The sequence below is a fragment of the Schistocerca americana genome, chromosome 4, assembly GCF_021461395.2.
Source record: "Schistocerca americana isolate TAMUIC-IGC-003095 chromosome 4, iqSchAmer2.1, whole genome shotgun sequence".
NCBI classification, from domain to species: domain Eukaryota; kingdom Metazoa; phylum Arthropoda; class Insecta; order Orthoptera; family Acrididae; genus Schistocerca; species Schistocerca americana.
Genome location: NC_060122.1, coordinates 788,780,036 through 788,806,003, shown reverse-complemented (window position 1 = coordinate 788,806,003; position 25,968 = coordinate 788,780,036). Strand labels below are relative to the sequence as shown.

Genomic DNA, 25,968 nt, shown 5'->3' with positions numbered 1-25,968 from the left:
CCGCATCAAGCATGACGTTTTAACTTATTACTTCTTTACTGCTAATACTATTCACAATAATTTTGGCAGACAGTAGACACATGTCCGCAGCTCGTGGTCGTGCGGCAGCGTTCTTGCTTCCAGCGCCCGGGTTCCCGGGTTCGATTCCCGGCGGGGTCAGGGATTTTCTCTGACTCGTGATGACTGGGTGTTGTGTGCTGTCCTTAGGTTAGTTAGGTTTAAGTAGTTCTCAGTTCTAGGCGACTGATGACCATAGATGTTAAGTCCCATAGTGCTCAGAGCCATTTTAACCATTTGAAGTAGACACATATGCCGATGGATTTACCTGCAAAATTATATCGGTGTACGACACATATTTCGGGACATACGACGTCAAAAAGATTGAGCTACGTGAACATTAAAACTGCAGGGCGAAATCTGCTAGAGATACAGGTAAAATAAAATGTACAAATGCGTGTAAAATATTTTAATTATATGTGAAATATATTTGACATGCACGTACGTGGACTAAGCTAAGGGGACAAAGCTCATCCTAAACCGCTGGAACGATATCAGTGAATTTTGCTGCATATATTAGTCACGATCAGGAAAGAAAGACCGTGAGGTTAAGAATCACAAGTTTCCTATTGGGGTGCAACGTGAAGAACAGCATCAAACCAGTCTTTGCACTGGAAAACTGAAACAACCGTTTTTTTGGCAACATCGTTTCTGCAGCATCCTTCCTTCGTACCGTATTATTACTCATCAGAAATGGTTCTTAAAATATTTCTTCCGTAGAGAAGATATTATTCTTTCACTGATGAGGGACCCATCTTCATAGCCGAGGCTACTACGGACGCCTGAACGTTGGCGCTCGACTCGGGGGTAGCTAGTTCGAGCCCTGGCGGGGGAAGAAACTCTCACGCTAGTATTTGACCGATAAAGCGAGGAAGAACTGGTAGTATAAAGTATCTGATCAGCAAACTCTGCTTCAAAGTCCTTGATTAAATTCCTAACCTCTCCGCAGTGTCTGACAGAGTTAGTGCACGTGATTCTGTTGATGGTGATCCGTTGGTCGAGTAGGGGCGCTATGCTCGGATTCCTCTTTGGTGCTATTGTAGGAGATTACCTTATGTGCGTGAACAAGATCTGACCCTCTTCCTTCTGTCATCATCACACAACAGGACATGACACCACACTCAATACATACTCCCACTACCGTCACCTACACTCAACGAATACACGTACCACATACTAGTCACATTTCACGAATCAAACGTGGCATTGTGTACAAAGGAAGCGAAACCTTTCCACTTAGGGAGCTGCACCTATATCTAGTTAGTTAGTTACATATTCCCTACATGATTTCAACGATTCTTTATTCAAAATTATGTGGAACGAATCAGATTACGAGATATGGACACACGATTAGTGTTACCATTCATAAGCACATATTTTTTGAGTTCTACTCTTGCGCCTACACTTAAAATAAGTTGTTTTTTTTGGTCCTTTTGTTTGCGGCTAGCAGTTTTTAAGTCAATAGAATCATAGAAGCTGAAAAGGAGAAACATTTTAAGTTGAATTTAAAATTTACTTTTATGTTATTTGGCAAATGTTCCGAATTTTTTGTTGCTGCCCACTGAACTCCTTTCTGAGCCGCTGACAGCATTCAGAATGGGTAATAGAGGTTAGTTTTTTCTCTAGTGTTGTAGGTCCGTACACCACTGTTCTCCTCAAATTGTGGTGGATTGTTTATGACGAATATCGTTAGGGAATATATATGTTGTGGTGGCGTAGTTAAAATGCCTATCTCCCTGAAGGGACGCCTAGCGATCCACGACATCCGACTGTTACTCGGCAACACAAATGTGATTCTGTTGTTACGTTCATAATTTCGCAATTTCTTGATTGTAACAGTAGTACTGGAGTCTTCCACAAGTTCCTCGCTTTCGCATACAGACGAATACACATTTTCTCCCTTCAATCGCAAATCTGTACAGCTAGCAATCGAATATTACAATACTTTATGGGCTTATATTTGCTATTTTGATCTCAGAAATTATGTACGGAAGGCAATGAGAGCTGCTCAGTTGGTGACTGTTCTGTATTGGATTTAAGCCACAGACTAACTTGAGACACTGCTGTTTACGTTTCCTCACTAGGAGCCAGCCGCCCGTCACTCTTGCACTTGTCGGACACGCACTCACAGTTCGAATTCATTTGCTGCGATACGGCTTGCACAACATGATACTTCGAAAGTCACTCGCCCGTCAGTTTTCTGGTTGTGTCTCTCCCCTTCAGAGCAAGGTGTGATTGTCTACAGCGACGGGTCGCCCATTCATACTGAAGCCGTATATCGTGCTAGGGGATGAAGCGACTTACACATTTATTTTGTTTAAGGGGCTCCGGAACGCCCTATACTTGCAATGTTAAAATAACGCTTATAAATTACATCTTTCCTCACAAAGTATTTGAGGTAGGAAGTTGAACTTTTTGCAGATTATTTATTGGAATATGGGCTACAACTTAACACAGGGATTTTACAAAATTTTCGTTCAGTTATTAAAGATGATTTTTTTCAATTGTAATGAAAATTCACAACATTTTTTTGCAATTTTTTATTTATATATTCAAAAATATACAGTTTTTTGGATAAAGGCTGTGTTAAATTATGCAGAAGTACTGTGTAACATTTACTGAAAGTTTGAAACAAATATGTTTGGAAGATCCTTAGAAAACATGTAATTAGTATGAGAAAATAAAAGTTTTGAGAATCGAGCGACAAAGATTGGATTAACTTTTTAGTGCATTCCAGGTCCATAGGATGGATTATCTTCATCCTCTGCAAACTCCTCCTCCAGCTTCCTCTTGTTCCTCCTCCTGTTTACTCTTGCTTGTAGTTCTTGACTCTTTACAGCCCTGTCTGCAGCCCGAAGGTGTTCCTTGTCTAAAGCAAGCATCGCTCGTACCGTGTTAGAACCTATCTTCATTCCCATATTTCTAAATACCTTGCATCTTACAATGTTGCCATCATTGAAAGTCGCAGCAGCATCATACACACCAAAGTGAAGTGTTTCTATTCCAACAAATACAGTCTTGGGGATTCTCGACCATATAACACTATTTACATTTTCATTGGGGTTTTGAGTTTTTCCGTGAATACACTTTTTCAACAGTTCAGGTGCTGCTAAGTCTCTTAAAATAGGTTTTATCACCTCCATTACTGCATGAGGCAGACTATGCTTATGAGTGTACACTTCACCAGTTAGCAATCCTTTGTTATATTTACAGCAACTGTCTTCTTCTTTGGGACACAAGCTATGTTGGGGATTTTCATCGGTTGAAGAAGTATGAAAAAAAAGAGCCCAAACAGCCTTCTTCATTTCGTCGACACTTTGTGTATTTTGCCTAATAGCCATTCCATAATAGTTCTGTATTTTGTCAATTACACTGTCAGTTAACCTTCCCTTCCCATCCAACCCTTTACTATCACTGAGTTTTTGTTTTTTGTACGAAGCTTTCAGTCGCCGAAGTCTTGTTCCCATTCACTTCTGTACGTGTCCAATACACTCAAATTTCTGCACTACAACATCATCACCATAGGGGTTCAGTCCTTGAACATGTTTGAAACTTTTAGAATCACCGTCACCAAGGTAATTAACATATCGCACTTTGTCACACGCCTCAGAACGCTGGAATATACTGGCAACTCCAGCCACTTCCATTCTTCCACTACTGCCACTATAGTTAGCTTTGCAATTATTTTCATGTGTACCTTTATATTTTTGTGGACATCTACAATACTTTGATATTACTGCTACATCTAAAACTTTCCCTGTATACATACTGGTGGCAGATAATACACCATGAAGAGATGTGTGTCCCCGTTTTTGCCAGGTACCATCGAACGCTGCAGTCAAATCTCTGTTACCATTATTTTCCATTACTGACTCTTCCACAGCATTCTTCATAGATTCTATACAGACATCTTCTACTTTAGATCCTATTAATTTATTATAGGTCGTAAACTTGGTTGGGGGATTTGGAAGATTCATGATGCCACAGAAAATTGCACCTGCAGTAGCACCCTTACCAACTGAACGCAGCCGGCCGAAGTGGCCGTGCGGTTAAAGGCGCTGCAGTCTGGAACCGCAAGACCGCTACGGTCGCAGGTTCGAATCCTGCCTCGGGCATGGATGTTTGTGATGTCCTTAGGTTAGTTAGGTTTAACTAGTTCTAAGTTCTAGGGGACTAATGACCTCAGCAGTTGAGTCCCATAGTGCTCAGAGCCATTTGAACCAACTGAACGCAAGGAATAAACAAATCTAATGTTGTGTTCGTAGATTTTGCTACCATTTTCTTCAGTTGCAGTTACTGCAACACTGTTCCAAAAGGTGGTCATGTATAAAAACTTATCACATTTCAGTTGTATTTCACTAGCAAGTCCTACGTGCTTTATTATGGAGAGTTCCAGACCAACTTCACTACAATGAATACATCTTACACAGTTTGAAAAAATTCCTTTGAGAACCGACATATCAAATATTTCATTCACATCCGATTCGACCATAAAACAGTCATAGTTTTCACTCATTGAACCAAACTTCTTCTGTGAAGTATTTTCTTTCCCACTTTGGCTGCTATGGGCAGGTGTACGTGAGAGGTTAGGTTCACTCACTTGGTTATCGTCTTTATTGTTTACAGTAATAACACATACCTTTGGCTTTCCAACATTTCTCCTTTTCTTAAAAGCCTTGAGAGGATTTCTAATAACTTTACTTTTACTCATTATTATACTTCAACAAAACAGAGACTCAAGAAACAGAATTAATTACGAATATTTTCGAGATAACGACAGAGTAAATAAACATGAAACAATCGACAATCACACCAGCGATATATATATTGAACCATGACAGGTTAGCCACAACACATACTTTATCTCACATCACTAAAATGTACCTGATGAACACGGACGTTAATAATAACACCATTTGACAGCAGTTTAACAGCGCCACAGTGGGTCACGCCCATGTAGAACACATTTCAAAAAAAATTTAAAAATAGTTGTAGTCTTCGGAATTGAATAAATTACATATCTATTAAAAGGTAATAGTCTGCAGATTCAGAAAAGTAAAAATTGAACTTTTCATGATTTTGAGCCTTTCCGGAGCCCCTTAAGTGGAATTGGCGCTGTGAACAATTTATGGGTTGTCCAACTCAAAAAACATCACTTCTGAACTATTTCTTGCACCTTTCTCACGACAGCCAACGACCAGCATGTGATGAGTAACTATATGTTGGAGGTGCTATGTGAATACTTTAGTTTGTTGTAGTTGTTATGGTCTCCAGTCCAAAGCCTGGTTTGAAGCAGCTCTCCACGCTGCTCTATACCGTGCAAGCCCCTTCATCTCTTCATAGTAAATGCAAAGTGCATCCATTTGAACCTGCATTCTGTATTCGAGTCGTTGTCTCGCTAGACAGGTTCACCCCCCACCCTCCCCACCCCCACCGCAAACTTCCCTCCATTCCCAAACTGATAACTGTTGCATGTCTGGATGTCTCAGAAAGAGTCCTATCAAATTATCCCTTCTTTCAGTCAATTTGATCCATCAATTGCGTTTTTCCCTATTTCTCAACGCAGCAGGGTAGCTTCAATTCCCGTATGTTCTCGGTATGCTTGGAGAATCTTACTTTGTCAAAAATTGGAGAATCTGACTTTGACAAAAGTAGGATGCAACGCCAGCTTATATTCAAGACCGGTGATAAAATACCTCAGATCCACTGTGAGCATTTTCTCCTCGTGGATATATTTTTGGATCAGCTCTATACTTCGTCGACATTTTTTTACTAAATTATACTCCTACTTCAACACACTGACTCAAGACAATGTCAACAAGAAAAGGATACGTAAAACTGAGTACTAGCTTTCCCGAATTATAAATAACAACAGTCGTATGGAATAACTGAATGGTAAACACCAGGAGTAACGACGAGCTAATACATTTGCGCCATTTCCACTCATGACAAGTTGGAAACCTGTATCTTTCTGTAACACTGAGAATAGGGTGGACGATTATGCTCATAGGATTCCTGCCTTTCAGAGTGGTACAGATTTTTCCGTAGTATCTTGACGAATATATGTTTGCTTCTAAAATAGATTGAATATACAGCTCCTTAACTATTTGACTGTGTACCTTTCAACTAACATAGCTAGAACAACTTATCGCATTTAAATAATTATGTCAGAAAATCTATACGAAATTACATTTTTCACTGAAAAGTGAGATCATAACATAAGCTACTACACTGAAGAGCCAAAGAATCTGATACACCAACCAAATATCGTGTAGGGCCCCTGCGAGCACGCAGAAGTGCCGCAACACGACGTGGCATGGACTCGACTAATGTCTGAAGTAATGCTGGAGGGAACTGACGCCATGAATCGTGCATGGCTGTCCGTAAATCAGTAAGAGTACGAGGGACTGAGATCTCTTCTGAACAGCGGGCTGCAAGGCATCCCAGATATGCTCAACAATGTTCAATGTCTGGGAAGTTTGGTGGCCAGCGAAAAAGTTTAAGCTCAGAAGAGTGTTCCTGTAGCCACTCTGTAGCAATTCTGTAAGTGTGGGATGTCGCATTGTACTGCTAGAATTGCCCAAGTCAGTCTGAATGCACAATGGACCTGAATGGGTGCAGGTTCAAACGTGATGCTTACGTATGTGTCACTTGTCAGAGTCGTATCTAGCAGTATCGGGGGTCCAATATCACTCCAACTGCACACGCCGCATACCATTACAGAGCCTCCACCAGTTTGAACAGTCCCCTGCAGACACTCACGGTCCATGGATTCACGAGGCTGTCTCCATACCGCTACACGTCCATCCACTCGATACAATTTGAAGTGGGAATAGTCCGACCAGGCAACATGTGTCCAGTCATCAACAGTCCTATGTAGGTATTGACGGGCCCAGGCGAGGCATAGATCTTCGTGTCGTGCAGTCATCAACGGTACACGAGTGTGACTTCGGCTCCGAAAACCCATATGGCTGATTTTCGTTGAATGGTTCGCACGCTGACACTTCTTAGTGGTCTAGCATTGAAATCTGCATCAATTTGTGGGAGGGTAGCATTTCTGTCTCGCTGAACGATTCTCCTCAGTCGTCGTTTGTCCCGTTCTTGCAGGATGTTTTTTCGGCTGCAGCGATGTTGGAGATTTGATATTTTACTGGATTCCTGATGTTAACGGTACATTCGTGAAATGGTCATATGGGTAAGTACCTACTTCATCGCTACCTCGGACATGCTGCGACTCATCGTGTGGTGTCACCGCCAGACACCACACTTGGTAGGTGGTAGCCTTTAAATCGGCCGCGGTCCATTAGTATACGTCGGACCCCCGTGTCGCCACTGTCAGTGATTGCAGACCGAACGCCGCCACACGGCAGGTCTAGACAGACGTCCTAGCACTCGCCCCAGTTGTACAGCCGACTTTGCTAGGAAAGGTTCACTGACAAATACGCTCTCATTTGCCGAGACGATAGTTAGCATAGCCTTCAGCTACGTCATTTGCTACGACCTAGCAAGGCGCCATTACCAGTTAATATTGAGATTGTTATCAATATATAAACAAGAGCGATGTTCTCCAATTATGGATTAAAGTTAAGTATTCCAAGATCTTCGTACTTTATTTGCAATTCTCTAGACATTGTCCTGTTCCAGACCTCACGCCAGTCTGCGTGAGCTTAAACGCGTGCCTTTCGGCTACCATCGAGTGGCTTGGCTGTCTTGCCAAGTCACTACACATCGCTCGTGTGCCGACTATAATACCACGTTCAGTCTCACTTAAATCTTGATAACCTGCCATTGCAGTAGCAGTAACCGACCTAACAACTGCGCCAGAGACTGGTTGTCTTATATAGGAGTTGCCGACCGTAGCGCCATAGTCTGCCTGTTTGCATATATCTGTATTTGAATACGGATGCCTATACCAGTTTCTTTGGCGCTTCAGTGTACATGTTGGACCATCTTCAACAAACACAGGGTGCATCGAATAATGGCCTGCACAAAAAATCGGTGTCACTGTTTGTAAAATTTCCTATTACTCACCTCGAACTGCTGTGTGACGGGATTCAAATCTTTCAGCACATATTCTGTGATGCGGTCTCCATTCTCATCAATAGACACGTTGCCTGCGATTCCTGCAACACGAAACGAGTATCATCACCTAATGAACCATTCATTGCTCTTAATTATATCTTTGATGGCGAAAATTTTCTATTATTATTACCATATTTATAATGTACACTACCTGACTAATAAACTGGAGCACCCAGGAGTGGAGGAGGACAGTAAACTCAACTTCGTAAGTTCACAGGGTAAATGGTGCAATTTAAGCGACAGAAAATTGGAGTCAAATATTCAGAGAACTTGCCAGTATGAGCCCACGTGACGGTATTACGTAGCACCGCTTCCGGCCTGCATGCATGCAATGATTCTTTGGGTAGAGCGAAATAAAGCTGTTGTATCCTCAAGCATGGCTACCTGTCCACAATTCTTTCAACTGGTCTTTTGTAACATGGACACTGTTACTGGGACGAAGTTCGCGTTCGACCTGCTCGCACATATGTTCTATCGTGGACGTACTTGGGAAATCTTGCTGGCTACGAGAGTACTTCAACATCAGGCAGACTGTTCATAGAGACACGTGTCATGTGTGAAGGAGCATTGTCCTGATGAAAAGCGTCACCACAGAACTGTTGCACGAGAGGTAAAAGATGAGGACACAGGACACCCGCGATGGACCGTTGTGCCATCAGGGATTCATCAATCAGTCTCACCTGTGATCTGAAGTCACACCCGATGGCTGCCCGCACCGTGGCGCTAGGTGTAACACAATTGTGCCTCTCCATAACATTGGAAGTATGGCGTCTCTCCCAGTATTACCGCTATACTCGTCAACAGTGGTCATCCAAGGCGACTTGTCACTGAACAAAATTACGCCATTCATCAGCAGTCTGGTTTGTGGTCATGGAAACACGCCGGACGCAACCGTTTGTGTTGTAGTGTCAATGGCAGCTTAAGCATGGGACCTTAATTCCCTAGTGCGCCTCCTGCTAGCAGACCCATGGTGCCGTACGACACACAACTTTTTAGGGAGTGAATGACTTGTCCTCAGACGGCAGGCACTGATATGAAGGGGCTACGATGTCCTTGGTGCACCGTACGAATGTGATGATACTGCCTGTGTAACGCATTACGGCAGCCAATAAAAATAAGAACACGTCATTCAGAAAACTGGGAAGCATTTAAATACTGCACATAATCGCAAAAATTATGTCTTCACTTCGTAATTGAAATGTTGCAAGCCCTGTGCTGAGCGGTCATACAATACACACGGAAGAAAACTACGTCATTTTGTTTTCGGCGAACAAAATACACGAATGTAACATGTTGTAATACGTCGCATTACTTTCCGTAAATACACTGACCTGCCCGGATAGCTGCACGCGTGGGCACGCTGCTCGTGAGATTCAGAGAATTGTGCTGGCCCCAATCGATCCGACTGAATCCGCTCCGTGGATTCATTACGAAGACTGGAATGCCGATCAGTGACGATGTCGTCCTTATGCGGTAGCTCACGTTCGACTAGGTGAATATCGGCTGGTATCAACATCCCACTTCAGTTACACACATCAAAAAAGTCTTGTATCTACGAAGACTGAAATTCCGATCAGTGACGATGTCGTTCTTATGCGGTATCTCACGTTCGACTAGGTGAATATCGGCTGATATCAGCATCCCACTTCAGTTACACACATCAAAAAAGTTATGTATCTCCGTGGTTCCAAGAACTGAAGACAGACGTTGACCACGGATATTGTATCACAGACACAGTCCCTTTGACTGTTCAGAGATGTCACTAAATCCGCCCAAAGATGTAAACAACCAGGCATGAGTAACGCCTATTAGACGGAGGAGGTCCGACAGTCGATCACTTCCGGTTATTCCACCAGCAAGGAGTTATACGGTCGTGTTTTCTGTAGTTCGACTATGCCTAGACGGTCAATACAGCGGTTCGTTCGCGTCCGCATTGTTACTTTGAGCCAGGAAGGTCTCTGAACAAGGGAACTGTCTCGGAGTGAACCAAAGAGATGTTGTTCGGATATGGAGGAGACACAGAGAGACAGGAACTGTCGATAACGTGCCTCACTCAGGCCTCCCAAGGGCTACTACTGCATTGGATGACAGCTACCTACGGATTATGGCTCGGAGGAACCCTCACACCAACACCACCATGTTCAATAATGATTTTCGTGCAGACATAGGACGTCGTGTTAAACTGAAACTGTGCGCAATAGGTTGTATGATGTGCAACCTCACTCCGGACGTCCACGGCGAGGTCCATCTTTGCAACCACGACACCACGCAGTTCGTACAGATGGGCCCAACAACATGCCGAATGGACCGCTCAGGACTGGAATCTAGTTCTCTTCACCAATAAGTGTCGCATATTCCTTCAACCAGACAATCGTCGGAGACGTGTCTGGAGGCAACCCGGTGATGCTGAACGCCTCACACACACTGTCCATCGAGTGCAACTAGGTGGAGGTTCCCTGCTGTTTTGGCGTGGCTTTATCTGGGGCCGACGTACGCTGCTGATGGTCATGGAAGGCGCCGTAACGGCTGTACGGTACGTGAATTACATCCTCCGACCGACAGTGCTACCACATCGGCAGCATATTGGCGAGGCATTCGTCTTCATGGACAACAATTCTCGCCCACGTAGTGCACATCTTGTGAATGTCTACCTTCAGTATAAGGACATCGCTCGACTAGAGTGGCCAGCATGTTCTGCAGACATGAACCCTATCGGACATGCCTGGGTTAAATTGAAAAGGGCTGTTTATGGACGACATGACCCACCAACCACTCTGAGCCATCTACGCCGAAACGGCGTTGAGGATTGGGACAATGTGGACCAACAGTGCCTTGATGAAGCTCTGGATAGTATGCCACGAAGAGTACAGGCATGCATCAATGCTAGAGGACGTGCTACTGGGTATAAGAGGTACCGGTGTGTACAGCAATCTGGACCACCACCTCTGAAGGTCTCATTGTATGGTGGTACTACACGCAATGTGTGGTTGTCATGGATCAATGCCAGAGGACGTGCTACTGGGTATCAGAGGTACCGGTGTGTACAGCAGTCTGGACTACTACCTCTGAAGATTTCGTTGTATGGTGGTACTACACGCAATGTGTGTTTTTCATGAGCAATAAAAAGGGAGAAAATGATATTTATGCTGATCTCTATTCCAGTTTTCTGTACAGGTTCCGGAACTCTCGGAACGGAGGTGATGGGAAACTTATTTTGATGTGTGTGTGTGATTCTCAATCATTTTTAGAACTCTCGAAATCGATCTCACTCTCTCAAACGGGATAATGCTAGACGCAGACAGATGGGATACACCAATTGTGTCCCGCCCCCGGGAGGAGTGGACGGGTGGGGGGTGGAGCGGCAGGGAGGGTGGGAGGGAGGAAGGGAAGTGACAGGAAGGACATCCGGCCACCGACAGTCACTGACATTGCTAAATCCAGATTAACACGCCAACCACGTGAAGACGCAGCAGAAGTCCAGGAAAAATGAGAAGAAATAAAAGATTTTCCGTACATGAACTAATGAGCGATAACATGTCTAGTGCCTGCCGCAAGACGTAATGCTGCCTGGTGTCGTTGTGGGCACATGAGTTGGTAACGGAAGTATATAAACACAGCAGAGACGATTGTGCAAGCACTCTAGTGACGGTACCAGCTGCAAAGCAGCTTTGACAAATTGTTATGGACCAGTGAACTTAGTAATGAACATTTCTGTAATGGTAAGCCTGGAAGGCACATGCTACTGTTCTGAGTAATCTAATACAACGAGATGAATTGGAGCGGAGCTAGCACCTAAGAACAGCACACCAGAATACGGTCATCGACTACCGCCAGTCGTCACCCCTGTCTGCTCAGCAACCCTCAGCAGCAGTAAGATGATTCTGTGTCAGTGCCCTGGGATTCGTGCTTATCGCTAGTGACGACTTTCGTCATCTCAGTGTAAGATTTATTTTACACCGTTCTGTATTTAAGCGTAGCTGGTTATTCATCGTGTGGATCCCATGCAGAGGAATAGTAAACCGAGCACGAGCTTTCCTCGCAATCTTTTCTGCTTCCCCTCTGTGACAGTAAGTACTCATTCGTGCGATATTGCTAGCTATTGGTGTTCAGTTGGTGCAATGTGCGTAGGAAAAGTTAGATTAATCTTCTCAGATAATAGAGGAAACAAGGGTTACAAGGAAAATACCTTCACTGGCCTTCAAAGTGATCACAATTAGCAACAACAGTCTTCTGATATCGGTTGCAAGGCTTTTGTGAACTATCAGCAAACACTTCTTGCGGCCTGTCTCGAAACACCATGGTCATGCGTTGTTGGATACACGCATCATTACAGGCGATGAGACTGTTGGATGCACGCATCATTGCAGGCGATGGGACCGGTTGCTGCCACTATGATTCGGAGCCCAATCAACAGTCAGTGGCATGGTTTTATCGCCCTTCCCGCCTTCCTCGGGTAGAAATTCATGAGGCATCTACATCTACATCCATACTCCGCAAGCCACCTGACGGTGCGTGGCGGAGGGTACCCTGAGTACCTCTATAGGCTCTCCCTTCCAATCCAGTCTCGTATTGTTGGTGGAAGGAAAGATTGTCGGTATGCCTCTGTGTGGGTTCTAATCTCTCTGATTTTATCCTCATGGTCTCTTCGCGAGATATACGTAGGGGGGAGCAATATACTGCTTGCCCCTCGGTGAAGGTATGTTCTCGAAATTTCAACAAAAGTCCGTACCGAGCTACTGAGCAACTCTCTTGGAGAGTTTTCCACTGGAGTTTATCTACCATCTCCGTAACGCTTTCGCGATTACTAAATGATCCCGTAACGAAGCGCGCTGCTCTCCGTTGGAACTTCTCTATCTCCTCTAACAACCCTATCTGGTACGGATCCCACACCGGCGAGCAGTATTCAAGAAGTGGGCAAGCCTTTGCTGCCGACAAATGCTGTCAACGTCTTAACCTTGGATTTTGTCAGCCGACTTTTTTTGGGAGGTGCAGAAGACGATGAATACCACGCCTTTGACTGTCGCTTGTGCTCCGGATCGTAATGGTAACAAACGGGTCTCATCTCCTGTAACGATGCGGATATCAGAAACGCGTGACCACGATGCTTCGAGGGATCACCTAGCGAGGTGACGCACTGGCCAGCACATTTCACACGCATTCCGGAGGAGGATGGTTCAAATCCACGTCTAGCCACCTTGATTTAGGCAATCCGTGATTTTCCTTGATCGTTTCAGGCAAATACTGCAATGGTTCCTCTGAAAGGGCACCGTCGATTTCCTTCCCCATCCTTCCCTAATCCGAACTCCGTCTCTAATGACCTCGTTGTGGACGGACGTTAAAACTGATCTCCACCTCCTCCTCGAGAGATTCCATAAGAGGAGTTTGCTGCCAATTTCCAACAGGTTTACAAATGGTATGGGAAGTATATTGTAGCGAATGGCAATTTCTTTGAAGGCTAGTAAACGTATTTACTTTGTAACTCTTATTTCCTTTATTTTCTGAGATCGTTAACCGCACTTTTCAGTCGAACCTTGTACATAACATTACAATTACTACCAACGTAGAAATATTTAAAATAGGCCAATCCTGTAGCCAGTTCGCTATTTTATGAATTAACGAAACGAGTTTAGGTGTGATTCTATCAAAATTTTTATGTTTATTATGAAAAAATCGTTCTCCGGATCTAAATCCTGCTGTTTGTTGACGCAAATAGGTTACAGGAAAGCTGACACGTATAGATATACCTCATTAAATTCTTGTGAGTTATTAACGCTGCCCCATCTGTTGTCGTTGCAGATAATCGGACTGCGTGACACAGAATCGTATGAAATATTACATGTAGTGCGCGTGTTAGAATTTACGTACAATTAATTTAATTAACATTTATGTTCGAACTAATGATCGGCGTGATTCTCGCCCTCTTATAAAATGCTAGCCGATGGGATTTAGCGCATAATATTTGAATGCGTCCTCCATTGTATCCCCACTGCTTGCCTCCTGCCCTTTCACCTCCGCAACCAGCGCTACAGCTCTACGTTCCAGTCTTAGGCCTGTAAGATCAACATTTACTTTTCTAAAACACTATCCTTATTCCACAAATCAAACCATAATTTTTACGCCATTCTACGTCGTTTCCGGCATTTCTGCATCCAGTCAATTCACTGAATATAGAGAACTCAGGTGTGCATTACTGTTTCCACTGTTACAAGCTTTAAGTGGGAAGCATAGAACTTGAGCTATAGAGCACAACTCAATTTAGACTGTTCATTAAAAGTACACAGCATGGACCGAGCGAGGTGACACAGTGGTTACAACACTGGACTCGCATTCGGGAGGACGACGGTTCAAACACGCGTCAGGGCATCCTGATTTAGGTTTCCCGTGATTTCCCTAAATCGCTTCAGGCAAACGCCGGGATGGTTCCTTTGAAAGAGCACTGCCGATATCCCCCCCCTACCTCCCTAATGCGATGGGGCCGATGACCTCGTTGATTGGTCCCCTCCCGTCGCCCAGATCAACCAACCAACCTACACTGCCCGACAAAAAAACTGAAACATCTAGAGGACATGGGCGGATATCGATGTAACTTAGTACATATGCACACCATCGTAGGGCGTGTAAATGATTAGAGTGGGGCGATTTCTGTTCACTTTTAGAGTTGTTGCCAGGCCTCGTAGAGTATGCAAGGGGCCTGAAGAGCTTCAGATGTTGAGTGATCAGTCCGAAGGACACGGAGATGCCACCTGCACATGTGAGACAATGTTATCAGTACTCGATAGAGTTTCAGATGGGCTTTATTTTGGGTCTCTATTTGGCCGGGTGATAGAATCACGCAATATTCAGATTTTTGGGGCATTCGGATTTGACAGTGGTCCGATTCTGAACTGCGTAGGACCGTGAGGGCAGTCACACTCGTCGACATGTTTCGGTCGATCATGTCTAACAAACACGAGCGACGATCGCTGTATTTAGCACCACACATATCGTAACGTCTTCACACCTGCGGCTGCCATCCAAATAACGAATTCCGTGCAACATTCTGCGTCATCCCATACCACTGGTCGGAGATTAGCGGCAGCCGAACTAGGAGATGACTGTCCCTAGGGTAGGCTACCGCAGCAAAGCCGGCTGTGTTTTAAGTTGTGCCCTACGAGAAAGCAAGGCCTTCTGATGAATGGCGTCATATTGTGTTCAGCAATGAATCGCGCTTCTGCGCTACTCCTGATGATTTTGGAGTGGCACAGCGGTGTCAGTCTTGACGTCATGGTGCGGGGAGCGGGGGCCACTGGGAATACGGGCCCCACAACGAATCTGTGACGTCACACTAGCCTTACCCGGCATATATCGCAAACGCTCGGCCACGACCAGATCCAGCCGGGAAATATGTGTGTAAATGAAAACACACCCAAACAAAGTCCTTAACTTTGTCATATACCGGGTGATCAAAAAGTCAGTACAAATTTGAAAACTTAATGAAGCACGGAATAATGTAGATAGAGAGGTAAAAATTGAGACACATGCTTGGAATGACATGTGGTTTTATTAGAACCACCGCATATACAGGGTGTTTCAAAAATGACCGGTATATTTGAAACGGCAATAAAAACTAAACGAGCAGCGATAGAAATACACCGTTTGTTGCAATATGCTTGGGACAACAGTACATTTTCAGGCAGACAAACTTTCGAAATTACAGTAGTTACAATTTTCAACAACAGATGGCGCTGCGGTCTGGGAAACTCTATAGTACGATATTTTCCACATATCCACCATGCATAGCAATAATATGGCGTAGTCGCTGAATGAAATTACCCGAAACCTTTGACAACGTGTCTGGCGGAATGGCTTCACATGCAGATGAGATGTACTGCTTCAGCTGTTCAATTGTTTCTGGATTCTGGCGGAACACCTGGTCTTTCAAGTGTCCCCACAGAAAGAAGTCACAGGGGTTCACGTCTGGCGAATAGGGAGGCCAATACACGCCGCCTCCTGTATGTTTCGGATAGCCCAAAGCAATCACACGATCATCGAAATATTCATTCAGGAAATTAAAGACGTCGGCCGTGCGATGTGGCCGGGCACCATCTTGCATAAACCACGAGGTGTTCGCAGTGTCGTCTAAGGCAGTTTGTACCGCCACAAATTCACGAAGAATGTCCAGATAGCCTGATGCAGTAATCGTTTCGGATCTGAAAAATGGGCCAATGATTCCTTTGGAAGAAATGGCGGCCCAGACCAGTACTTTTTGAGGATGCAGGGACGATGGGACTGCAACATGGGGCTTTTCAGTTCCCCATATGCGCCAGTTCTGTTTATTGACGAAGCCGTCCAGGTAAAAATAAGCTTCGTCAGTAAACCAAATGCTGCCCACATGCATATCGCCGTCATCAATCCTGTGCACTATATCGTTAGCGAATGTCTCTCGTGCAGCAATGGTAGTGGCGCTGAGGGGTTGCCGCGTTTGAATTTTGTATGGATAGAGGTGTAAACTCTGGCGCATGAGACGATACGTGGATGTTGGCGTCATTTGGACCGCAGCTGCAACACGGCGAACGGAAACCCGAGGCCGCTGTTGGATCACCTGCGGCACTAGCTGCGCGTTGCCCTCTGTGGTTGCCGTATGCGGTCGCCCTACCTTTCCAGCACGTTCATCCGTCACGTTCCCAGTCCGTTGAAATTTTTCAAACAGATCCTTTATTGTATCGCTTTTCGGTCCTTTGGTTACATTAAACCTCCGTTGAAAACTTCGTCTTGTTGCAACAACACTGTGTTCTAGGCGGTGGAATTCCAACACCAGAAAAATCCTCTGTTCTAAGGAATAAACCATGTTGTCTACAGCACACTTGCACGTTGTGATCAGCACACGCTTACAGCAGAAAGACAACGTACAGAATGGCGCACCCACAGACTGTGTTGTCTTCTATATCTTTCACATCACTTGCAGCGCCATCTGTTGTTGAAAATTGTAACTACTGTAATTTCGAAAGTTTGTCCGCCTGAAAATGTACTGTTGTCCCAAGCATATTGCAACAAACGGTGTATTTCTATCGCTGCTCGTTTAGTTTTTATTGCCGTTTCAAATATACCGGTCATTTTTGAAACACCCTGTAGCTACACGCGTGTAAGATCTCTTGCGCGCGTCGTTTGGTGATGATCGTGTGCTCAGCCGCCACTTTCGTCATGCTTGGCCTCCCAGGTCCCCAGACCTCAGTCCGTGCGATTATTGGCTTTGGGGTTACCTGAAGTCGCAAGTGTATCGTGATCGACCGACATCTCTAGGGATGCTGAAAGATAACATCCGACGCCAATGCCTCACCATAACTCCGGACATGCTCTATAGTTCACATCATTATTCCTCGACTACAGCTACTGTTCAGGGATGATGGTGGACATATTGAGCATTTACTGTAAATAACATCATCTTCGCTTTGTCTTACTTTGTTATGCTAATTATTGCTATTCTGATCAGACGAAGCGCCATCTGTCCGACATTTTTTAAAGCCTTGTATTTTTTTGGTTCTAATAAAATCCCATGTCATTCCAAGCACGTGTGTCAATTTGTACCTCTCTATCTACATCATTCCGTGATTTATTCAGTTTTCAAATTTATACTGACTTTTTGACCACCCAGTACTACCGAGAGCGTTCGTCTATTTGTATGTGCAACTACGAAGAATTAAAGTGGTCTCAAATAAACTTGCTCCCCGCTGGAGAAGATCGGTACAAGTCGTAAGATCTATGGTGTCACGAACTGTGACGTAGGCAATGGGACTCGTGTATCTCGTTGGCGCCAGTGGGGAGCTATCGGATATGACTTCAGATGACGGCTGGTAGTAGTCTAAAGGTCACGGTCGTCCTACGTCCTCATGTGCTACGTCTCATAGACAGTATCTTGGTGTCATTTTTTTAGCAGGACAATGCTAGTCTGCACATGGCACGTGTCTCTATGCACTTTCTGCGTGCTATTGAGATACTCCTATGACCAATAAGATCATCCAGTATGTCCATGACAGAACATGTATCGAACCAGATCGGACGTCAGGTCCATCCCAGCGCCAATATACGTTACAACAATTATAGTTGTAGGGCTGATTCCCTCACGAGAGGACACCACCGCTTTGTAACGGCTTTACGAAGCGAACCAGTGCATGCATCCATGCTAGAGCGCGTGCGATGTAAATTTGACTCGATTTTGTAATCACTGCGGAAACATTACATACCGTATCAAGCCATTAAGTTTTATTTTATTTCCTGCTTCCCTCCTCGTTGCGTTTTTCAAACTGTGTGATTCCCATTACACTTTAGTCAAACTACGAATACAGTACCAAATAATGTTCATGCAAACGTCTCCGGTAGGTTCAAACTTACAGAAGCTCAACCGTAGAGCTCCACTGCCTTACAGCCTAATTTTCACTTCTGGGAACAATACAAAGTCAAGGCGATATAAAAGTTGTAGTCAGGCATATCAGAGTGAATAAACATACAACAACTATTATAATTCAGAATAAGACTTGATTGATAGGGTAAAACTAGATACCTCGATAAGGTGTTTTGTTATAGAATGGTAAAATTATTAAGATTCTAGTTGATAAGAATAGTGCAGCAACACCTTCTAGCTTGTTAGGAACTGATCGTAGAATTGCATATGCAAATAGGAAGTATCATTGTGGTTGAATGTGAACTGGTGTTACTAATGGATCATCGGGTACAAAATTATCCGGGTCTCCTAGAAGGTAAGGATTAATTAGACATAATATAATTAATAATGATGTTATTAATAGCAATGTGATAGGATCGTTGAAGATGAAGCATGAGTGGAATGGGATTTTTTCGATATCTGCATTTAGTCCTAACCGGTTATTAGACCCTGTTTGATGAAGAAAGAATAAGTGGATTGCTGCCACAGCTGCAATAATAAATGTTAATACAAAATGAAATGTAAGGAATCGATTTGATGTTGCGTTATCAACAGCAAATCCTCCTCACATTCATTGGACTAAATCTGTTCTTAAGTATGGAATTTCTGATAATAAATTATCAATTACTGTTGCACCTCAGAATTATATTTTATCTCAAGGTAAAACATATCCTATAAATGCAGTTGCTATAATTAAGAATAGAATTACCGTACCAATTATTCAGGTGTGTATATACATATAAGATCCGTAGTAGATTCCTCGTCCTACATGCAAAAAAATACAAATAAAAAATATAGATGCTCCATTTGCATGTAAAGTTCGAATGATTCAACCATTATTTACGACCCGGCAGATGTGTACTACACTACTAAATGCTATTTCAGTATTTTATGTATAGTGTATACATAAAAATAGTCCAGTTACGATTTGAATTACCAAACAAAGTCCTAGTAGGGACCCAAAATTTCATCAAAATGAAATGTTTGTTGGTGCAGGTAAGTCAACTAAGGAGTTGCTAATAATTTTAATTAAAGGATGTCTTAGTCGTAAGTGTTTATTCATTAGTAAATTATCTTAGTTTACGCCTCTTTACTACATAGTAATTTCGATCTGAGGACCAACGTGCTGTAATATGGACATGAAGAAAGAAACATCGACTCTCCGCCCTCGTTCGCAGACGAAAGGTTTGATCCATCGCTTCGACTTTACGATGAAAGAAACTTCTGGACGGTAGGGATTTTAGGCTGAGCAGACGCACCCCATTCTTCGCTATCCAAATATTGGGACGTAGCGGGTAATTCTTGGTAATAAAACTATATATTGTAGTCCGTTATATTCATATAATGGCATTTCACACTATCGAAGTTTCTGATGTATACACTGAAGAGCCAAAGAAACTGGTACAGGGGCCCTGCCAGTACTCAGAAATGCCGCAACATGTACTCGACAAACGTCCGAAGTGATGCTCGGGAGTACTGACACCGTGAATTCTGCAGGGTCATCCATAAATCAGTAGGAGTACGAGGGGTTGGAGATCTCTTTGAATGGTACGTTCCAGGGCATTCCAGATGTGCTCAGTAATGTTCATGTCTGTGGAGTTTGGTGGCTAGCGGAAGGGTATAAACTCAGAAGAGTGTTCCTGTAGCCACTCTGTAGCAATTCTGGACCTGTGGGGTTTCGCATTGTCCAGGGTCCCGGGGGAATTTACTAAGTCCGTCGGAATGGCTGGGCTCTGAGCACTATGGGACTTAACGTCTGAGGTCATTAGTCCCCTAGAACTTAGAACTACTTAAACCTAACTAACCTAAGGACAGTACACACATTCACGCTCAAGGCAGGATTCGAACCTGCGACCGTCGCGGTCGCGTGGTTCCAGACTGAAGCGCCTAGACCCGCTCGGCCACCGTCGGAATGCACTAAGGACATGAACAGATGCAGGTGATCAGACAGGATGCTTACGTATGTGTCACCTGTCCGAGTCGTATGTAAACGTACCAGGGGTCCCATATCACTCCAACTACACACGCCCGACGCTATTACAGAGCATCCACCAGCTTGAACAGCCGCTGCTGAAATGCAGGGTCCATGGATTCATGAGGTTGCCTCCATACCCACACGTCCATTCGCTCAAAATAAGTTGAAACAAGAGTCATCGAACCGGGCAACATGTTTACATTATTCAACAGTACAATGTCCGAGTTGATGGGCCCAAGCGAGGCGTAAAGCTTTGTGTAGTGCGGTCACCAAGGTACACGAGTGGGCCTTCGGCTCCTATAGCCCATGTCGATGATGTTTCGTTGAATGGTTCGCACGCTGACACTTGTTGATAGTCCAGCATTGAAATCTCCGGCAATTTGCGGAAGGGTTCCACTTCTGTCACGTTCTCTTTAGTCGTCATTGGTCCCGATCTTGCAGGATCTTTTTCCGACCGCAGCGATGCCGGAGATCTGATTTTTTACTGATTCCTGATATTCACAGGACACTCGTGAAATGGTCGTGCGGGAAAATCCCCACTCCATCGCTAGCTCGGAGATGATGTTTCCCATCGCTTGTGCACCGAGTATAACACCACGTTCAAACTCATTTAAATGTTGATCACCTACCATTGTAGCAGCAGTAACCGATCTACCAACAGCGCCAGACCCTTGTTGCCTTTATAGGCGTTGCCGACCGCAGCGCCGTGTTCTGCCTGTTCAAATATCCCTGTATTTGAATACGCATGCCTACACCAGTTTGTTTGGTGGTTCAATGTATTTGGACCTCTAGACACCATTAAATCCTAGTTTCTCTTTCTAGGAGCCTTTTGCCTCTAAAGAGTAAAAAATTCTTCACGTCCATATACGAGGGCAGTTCAATAAGTAATGCAGCACATTTTTTTTTCTCGGCCAATTTTGGTTGAAAAAACCGGAAATTTCTTGTGGAATATTTTCAAACATTCCCGCTTCGTCTCGTGTAGTTTCATTGACTTCCGACAGGTGGCAGGGCTGTACGGAGCTGTTAAAATGGCGTCTGTAACGGATGTGTGTTGCAAACAACGGGCAGTGATCGAGTTTCTTTTTGGCGGAAAACCAGGGCATCTCAGATATTCATAGGCGCTTGCAGAATGTCTACGGTGATCTGGCAGTGGACAAAAGCACGGTGAGTCGTTGGGCAAAGCGTGTGTCATCATCGCCGCAAGGTCAAGCAAGACTGTCTGATCTCCCGCGTGCGGGCCGGCCGTGCACAGCTGTGACTCCTGCAATGGCGGAGCGTGCGAACACACTCGTTCGAGATGATCGACGGATCACCATCAAACAACTCAGGGCTCAACTTGACATCTCTGTTGGTAGTGCTGTCACAATTGTTCACCAGTTGGGATATTCAAAGGTTTGTTCCCGCTGGGTCCCTCGTTGTCTAACCGAACACCATAAAGAGCAAAGGAGAACCATCTGTGCGGAATTGCTTGCTCGTCATGTGGCTGAGGGTGACAATTTCTTGTCAAAGATTGTTACAGGTGATGAAACATGGGTTCATCACTTCGAACCTGAAACAAAACGGCAATCAATGGAGTGGCGCCACACCCACTCCCCTACCAAGAAAAAGTTTAAAGCCATACCCTCAGCCGGTAAAGTCATGGTTACAGTCTTCTGGGACGCTGAAGGGGTTATTCTGTTCGATGTCCTTCCCCATGGTCAAACGATCAACTCTGAAGTGTATTGTGCTACTCTTCAGAAATTGAAGAAACGACTTCAGCGTGTTCGTAGGCACAAAAACCTGAACGAACTTCTCCTTCTTCACGACAACGCAAGACCTCACACAAGTCTTTGCACCCGAAAGGTGCTCACAAAACTTCAGTGGACTGTTCTTCCTCATGCACCCTACAGCCCCGATCTCGCACCGTCGGATTTCCATATGTTTGGCCCAATGAAGGACGCAATCCGTGGGAGGCACTACGCGGATGATGAAGAAGTTATTGATGCAGTACGACGTTGGCTCCGACATCGACCAGTGGAATGGTACCGTGCAGGCATACAGGCCCTCATTTCAAGGTGGCGTAAGGCCGTAGCATTGAGTGGAGATTACGTTGAAAAATAGTGTTGTGTAGCTAAAAGATTGGGGAATAACCTGGTGTATTTCAATGCTGAATAAAACAACACCTGTTTCAGAAAAAAAATGTGTTGCATTACTTATTGAACTGCCCTCGTAATCTTGAAGGGAGATGTTAACTATAGGTGTAGAGGGCCTCGAGGATTCGCCTAAGTGACTGCACCGTAAAGAAAGGATTTCCTCCAACAATTTATTTATTCCTGCAAGACCAATGGGGACTGAACAATCAGAGAGTCTTGTCGACGCTGAAAATATGTCTTTGGAAGCCTCTAAATGTGGTAAAGAGACGTGTACAATTTTCTATAAAGCCTTAGTTCAGCGCATTGATCAGCTGTTAGTCAACCATGTAATGAAGAAAGGTCCGATCGGTCGTGTGGCCATTAGAGACAGAGAATTTTCTCAGACGGACAAGGAAGGTGCAGGAAATACACCTCAAATAAACCACACCGGTGTTCCCGGAAATTATCTGAGATACTACAGTCACCTCTGCAGGAAACCAGAGATGCAGAATTGCTTTCATTTCCTCCATTTCCTCCAGTCAACATCCTTTTAGTTCTCTTGATAAGCCTGGTATGCCTAAATAGATAGGATGAATTACAGGTCCAGGCTACGCTATACGTATTGGTATCTGCAAACGTACTTAGAATAAAAGTAAGTCCGTTGAATGTGGAGACTTATATTGTAAATCAGTCTTACAACATTCTATAAAACGGACACAAATAATCAGTGTTCAAATCTAAGAAACAGCAGACGGTAAAATCTAACTCAAAACTATGTCACACGGGTTACTGAGACACTATCCTTTATCCATCTCCAGTATCTAAACACATGCAAAGAATACACGGAAATGAATAAATATGAAAATGTAGCACATATTAACATGGAAAACTGACGTCTTGTCTGTGAGATTTGAATCAGCAAGGGTAACAGAACAAATATACTCAAGCATATCACACTTATGAACAAACAACGCTTCGTTTTTGAGATGATCGAAAGAACATGTTGGCCTTGCAGGCAAATACCATTTTTAGGTCAGACATGCACATATTTGTAGACTTGTTAGTTCCTCTTTATGTAAAAGTACGTTGTCCGAAGATTCGTCAGCGAGTAGAGTCTGAAATCCGATTATAAAGGGTCTACCAAATATTTGTTTAAGGCTGCTGTAGCTTCTGCAGTGTACTCAAAATGATTGCCATTCTGAAATCTTGCTTTTTGTACCACCGAGTGATAATCAAATGGTGTGAATCTTAAGAAAACTGTGAATCAATATATCTGGATAGATATTTCTGAAGAAAGATGATTATTTATCATCCAGACCTATTCCCTCGTATAATACATTCACACAACAGGTACGTCAGTTTTATATGTTAAGCCTCACACATTCTAGCATTTCATCTCCATCATATTCAGTTTCAGGGATAAGCTTTTAAGGCTGTTCCACCTTCGTGAGTTAGTGTTACTCATGTTTGGAACTACCAATAATACTTTTTCTACACTGTCTGAAAAAAAAATCGCAACACCAAAAAATAATTCATGTTGAGCAATGGAATTTCTGGAATACATTTGTCTAGGTAACATATTCCAGTGACTGACACTGCAAGATCGCAGGTTAATGCGAGCCCCAGATAAGCCACTGCAAAGGTAAAATGCTGGTACAATAATGACTGGTGTAATCGCCTGTATGTTCAGTGCAAGCATGCAAATGTGAATCCACAGTGTTGTACAGGTGCCTAATGTCAGTTTGTGGGATAGAGGTTCACGCCCGTTGCGCTTGGACTGTCAATACACGAATATTTAATCCTATTTGTGTAATTGTCACCCTATGGTGTCCCATACGTGCTATATTGGAAACAAATAAGATGATCAAGCAGGTCATGGCAATATGTCGATATTCTGTGGATCAGTGGTGTGTGCGCGATAGCTATCCTGTTGTAAAATACCCTGTTCATGATTGGCAGCACAACAGCTCGAATCACCAGACTGGCATATAGATTTGCAGTCGCGGTGCGTGGGAGAACCATGACAGTGCTCCTGCCGTCATACGAAATCGCACCGCAGACCATAACTGCAGGTGTAGGTCCAGTGTGTGTAGCAACCAGACAGGTTGGTTACTGGTCCTCAGCTGGTCTCCATCTAACCAACGCACGGCCATCACTGGCACCGATGCAAAGCAAGATTTCATTAGGAAACACGACAGACCTCCACCTTGCCCTCGAATGAGACCTCGTTTGAAACAACTGACGTCGCAAATGGTGGTGGTTTGGTATCATTGGAACGCACGCTGCAGTTCGTCTGGCTCGGAGCCGTCCTTGAAGCGACCGATTTGTAACAGTTCGTTAAGTCACCATGGTGCCAACATCTGCTCAGGTTGCCGCTGCAGATTCAGTACGTTGCGCCGCAGCCATATGCCGAACTCGATGGTCTCCCCTCTCGAGGACGTCCGTAGGCCGTTTTCCTTGTAACCGTACATTCTCGATGTCACCGATGCTAGCAATCATGTACAGTGCCTACATTTTTACAAGTCTTCCCTCAATAAAGCAGAAGAAACATCGAACGTCTCCGAGCTCTATTACACGACCTCGTTGCACCTTTTTTTTTACATCTCTTTACACAGTGCAAAGCAAAACTATTAATTTAGCAAGATTTTTATCTCCATCTTGGTCTTGTATAATAATTACCTAGTTACTAACACACTTTAACCTTCTAAATTGTTCTTATTATTTCGACCCCACTAAACTGGGTCCCTCGTTCGGCAACGCAGGCTGTGCCTCCCTCGAGCCAAGGCAAAGGCGAGTGTTTTGGCTGGTGGGCGGAAGACCGTCTTCACCTGGTGTTTCAGGAGAATTCGTCATATATTCCCGGATAACGCGCCATAAAAACGACACGGCCACTGCTTCGTAATATGGACTACGGAAATCCGTTGTCTATCAGATACTCTGTAAATATGGTGAGACATACATAGGTCGGAAGGCAACACCAAAGGCATCCTAGAACGCAGCAGCTTCAAAAATCCGGCAGTAACACAACACTGCCCGAAGTAATTACATGGAATGGTTATGACCACAACAAGGTTCTGAAACAGAGTAAAACTTCTGGGACTGCGTCATTAACAAATCTATTACGATTCGAGTAAGCGAACCGCCCACTAATCTTGATAATCATGAGTTATGCATTTATAGTGCTCAAAAACAAATGGGAGATCAGACATCGAAGTGACGTAGGGGAATGTGGAGGAACAGCAAGCAGAGGTGTGGCCCACACGTAGGTCGGAGCACTGTGTCGGCGGGAGCAGTGGGGGAAGAGATACAGGGCGCGGACGGCCGAT

General features: G+C 44.2%; 1 protein-coding gene across 1 annotated transcript in view; it reads right to left on the bottom strand.

Annotated features, from left to right (window-relative positions):
- LOC124613802 (atrial natriuretic peptide receptor 1-like) overlaps window positions 1–25,968 on the bottom strand; it is a 459,276-nt gene that overhangs the window by 329,652 nt on the left and 103,656 nt on the right. Inside the window, exon 4 of the mRNA XM_047142525.1 lies at window positions 8,089–8,180. Within this exon, the coding sequence (XP_046998481.1) occupies window positions 8,089–8,180 (92 nt within the window). The remainder of the gene's footprint in view (window positions 1–8,088; window positions 8,181–25,968) is intronic.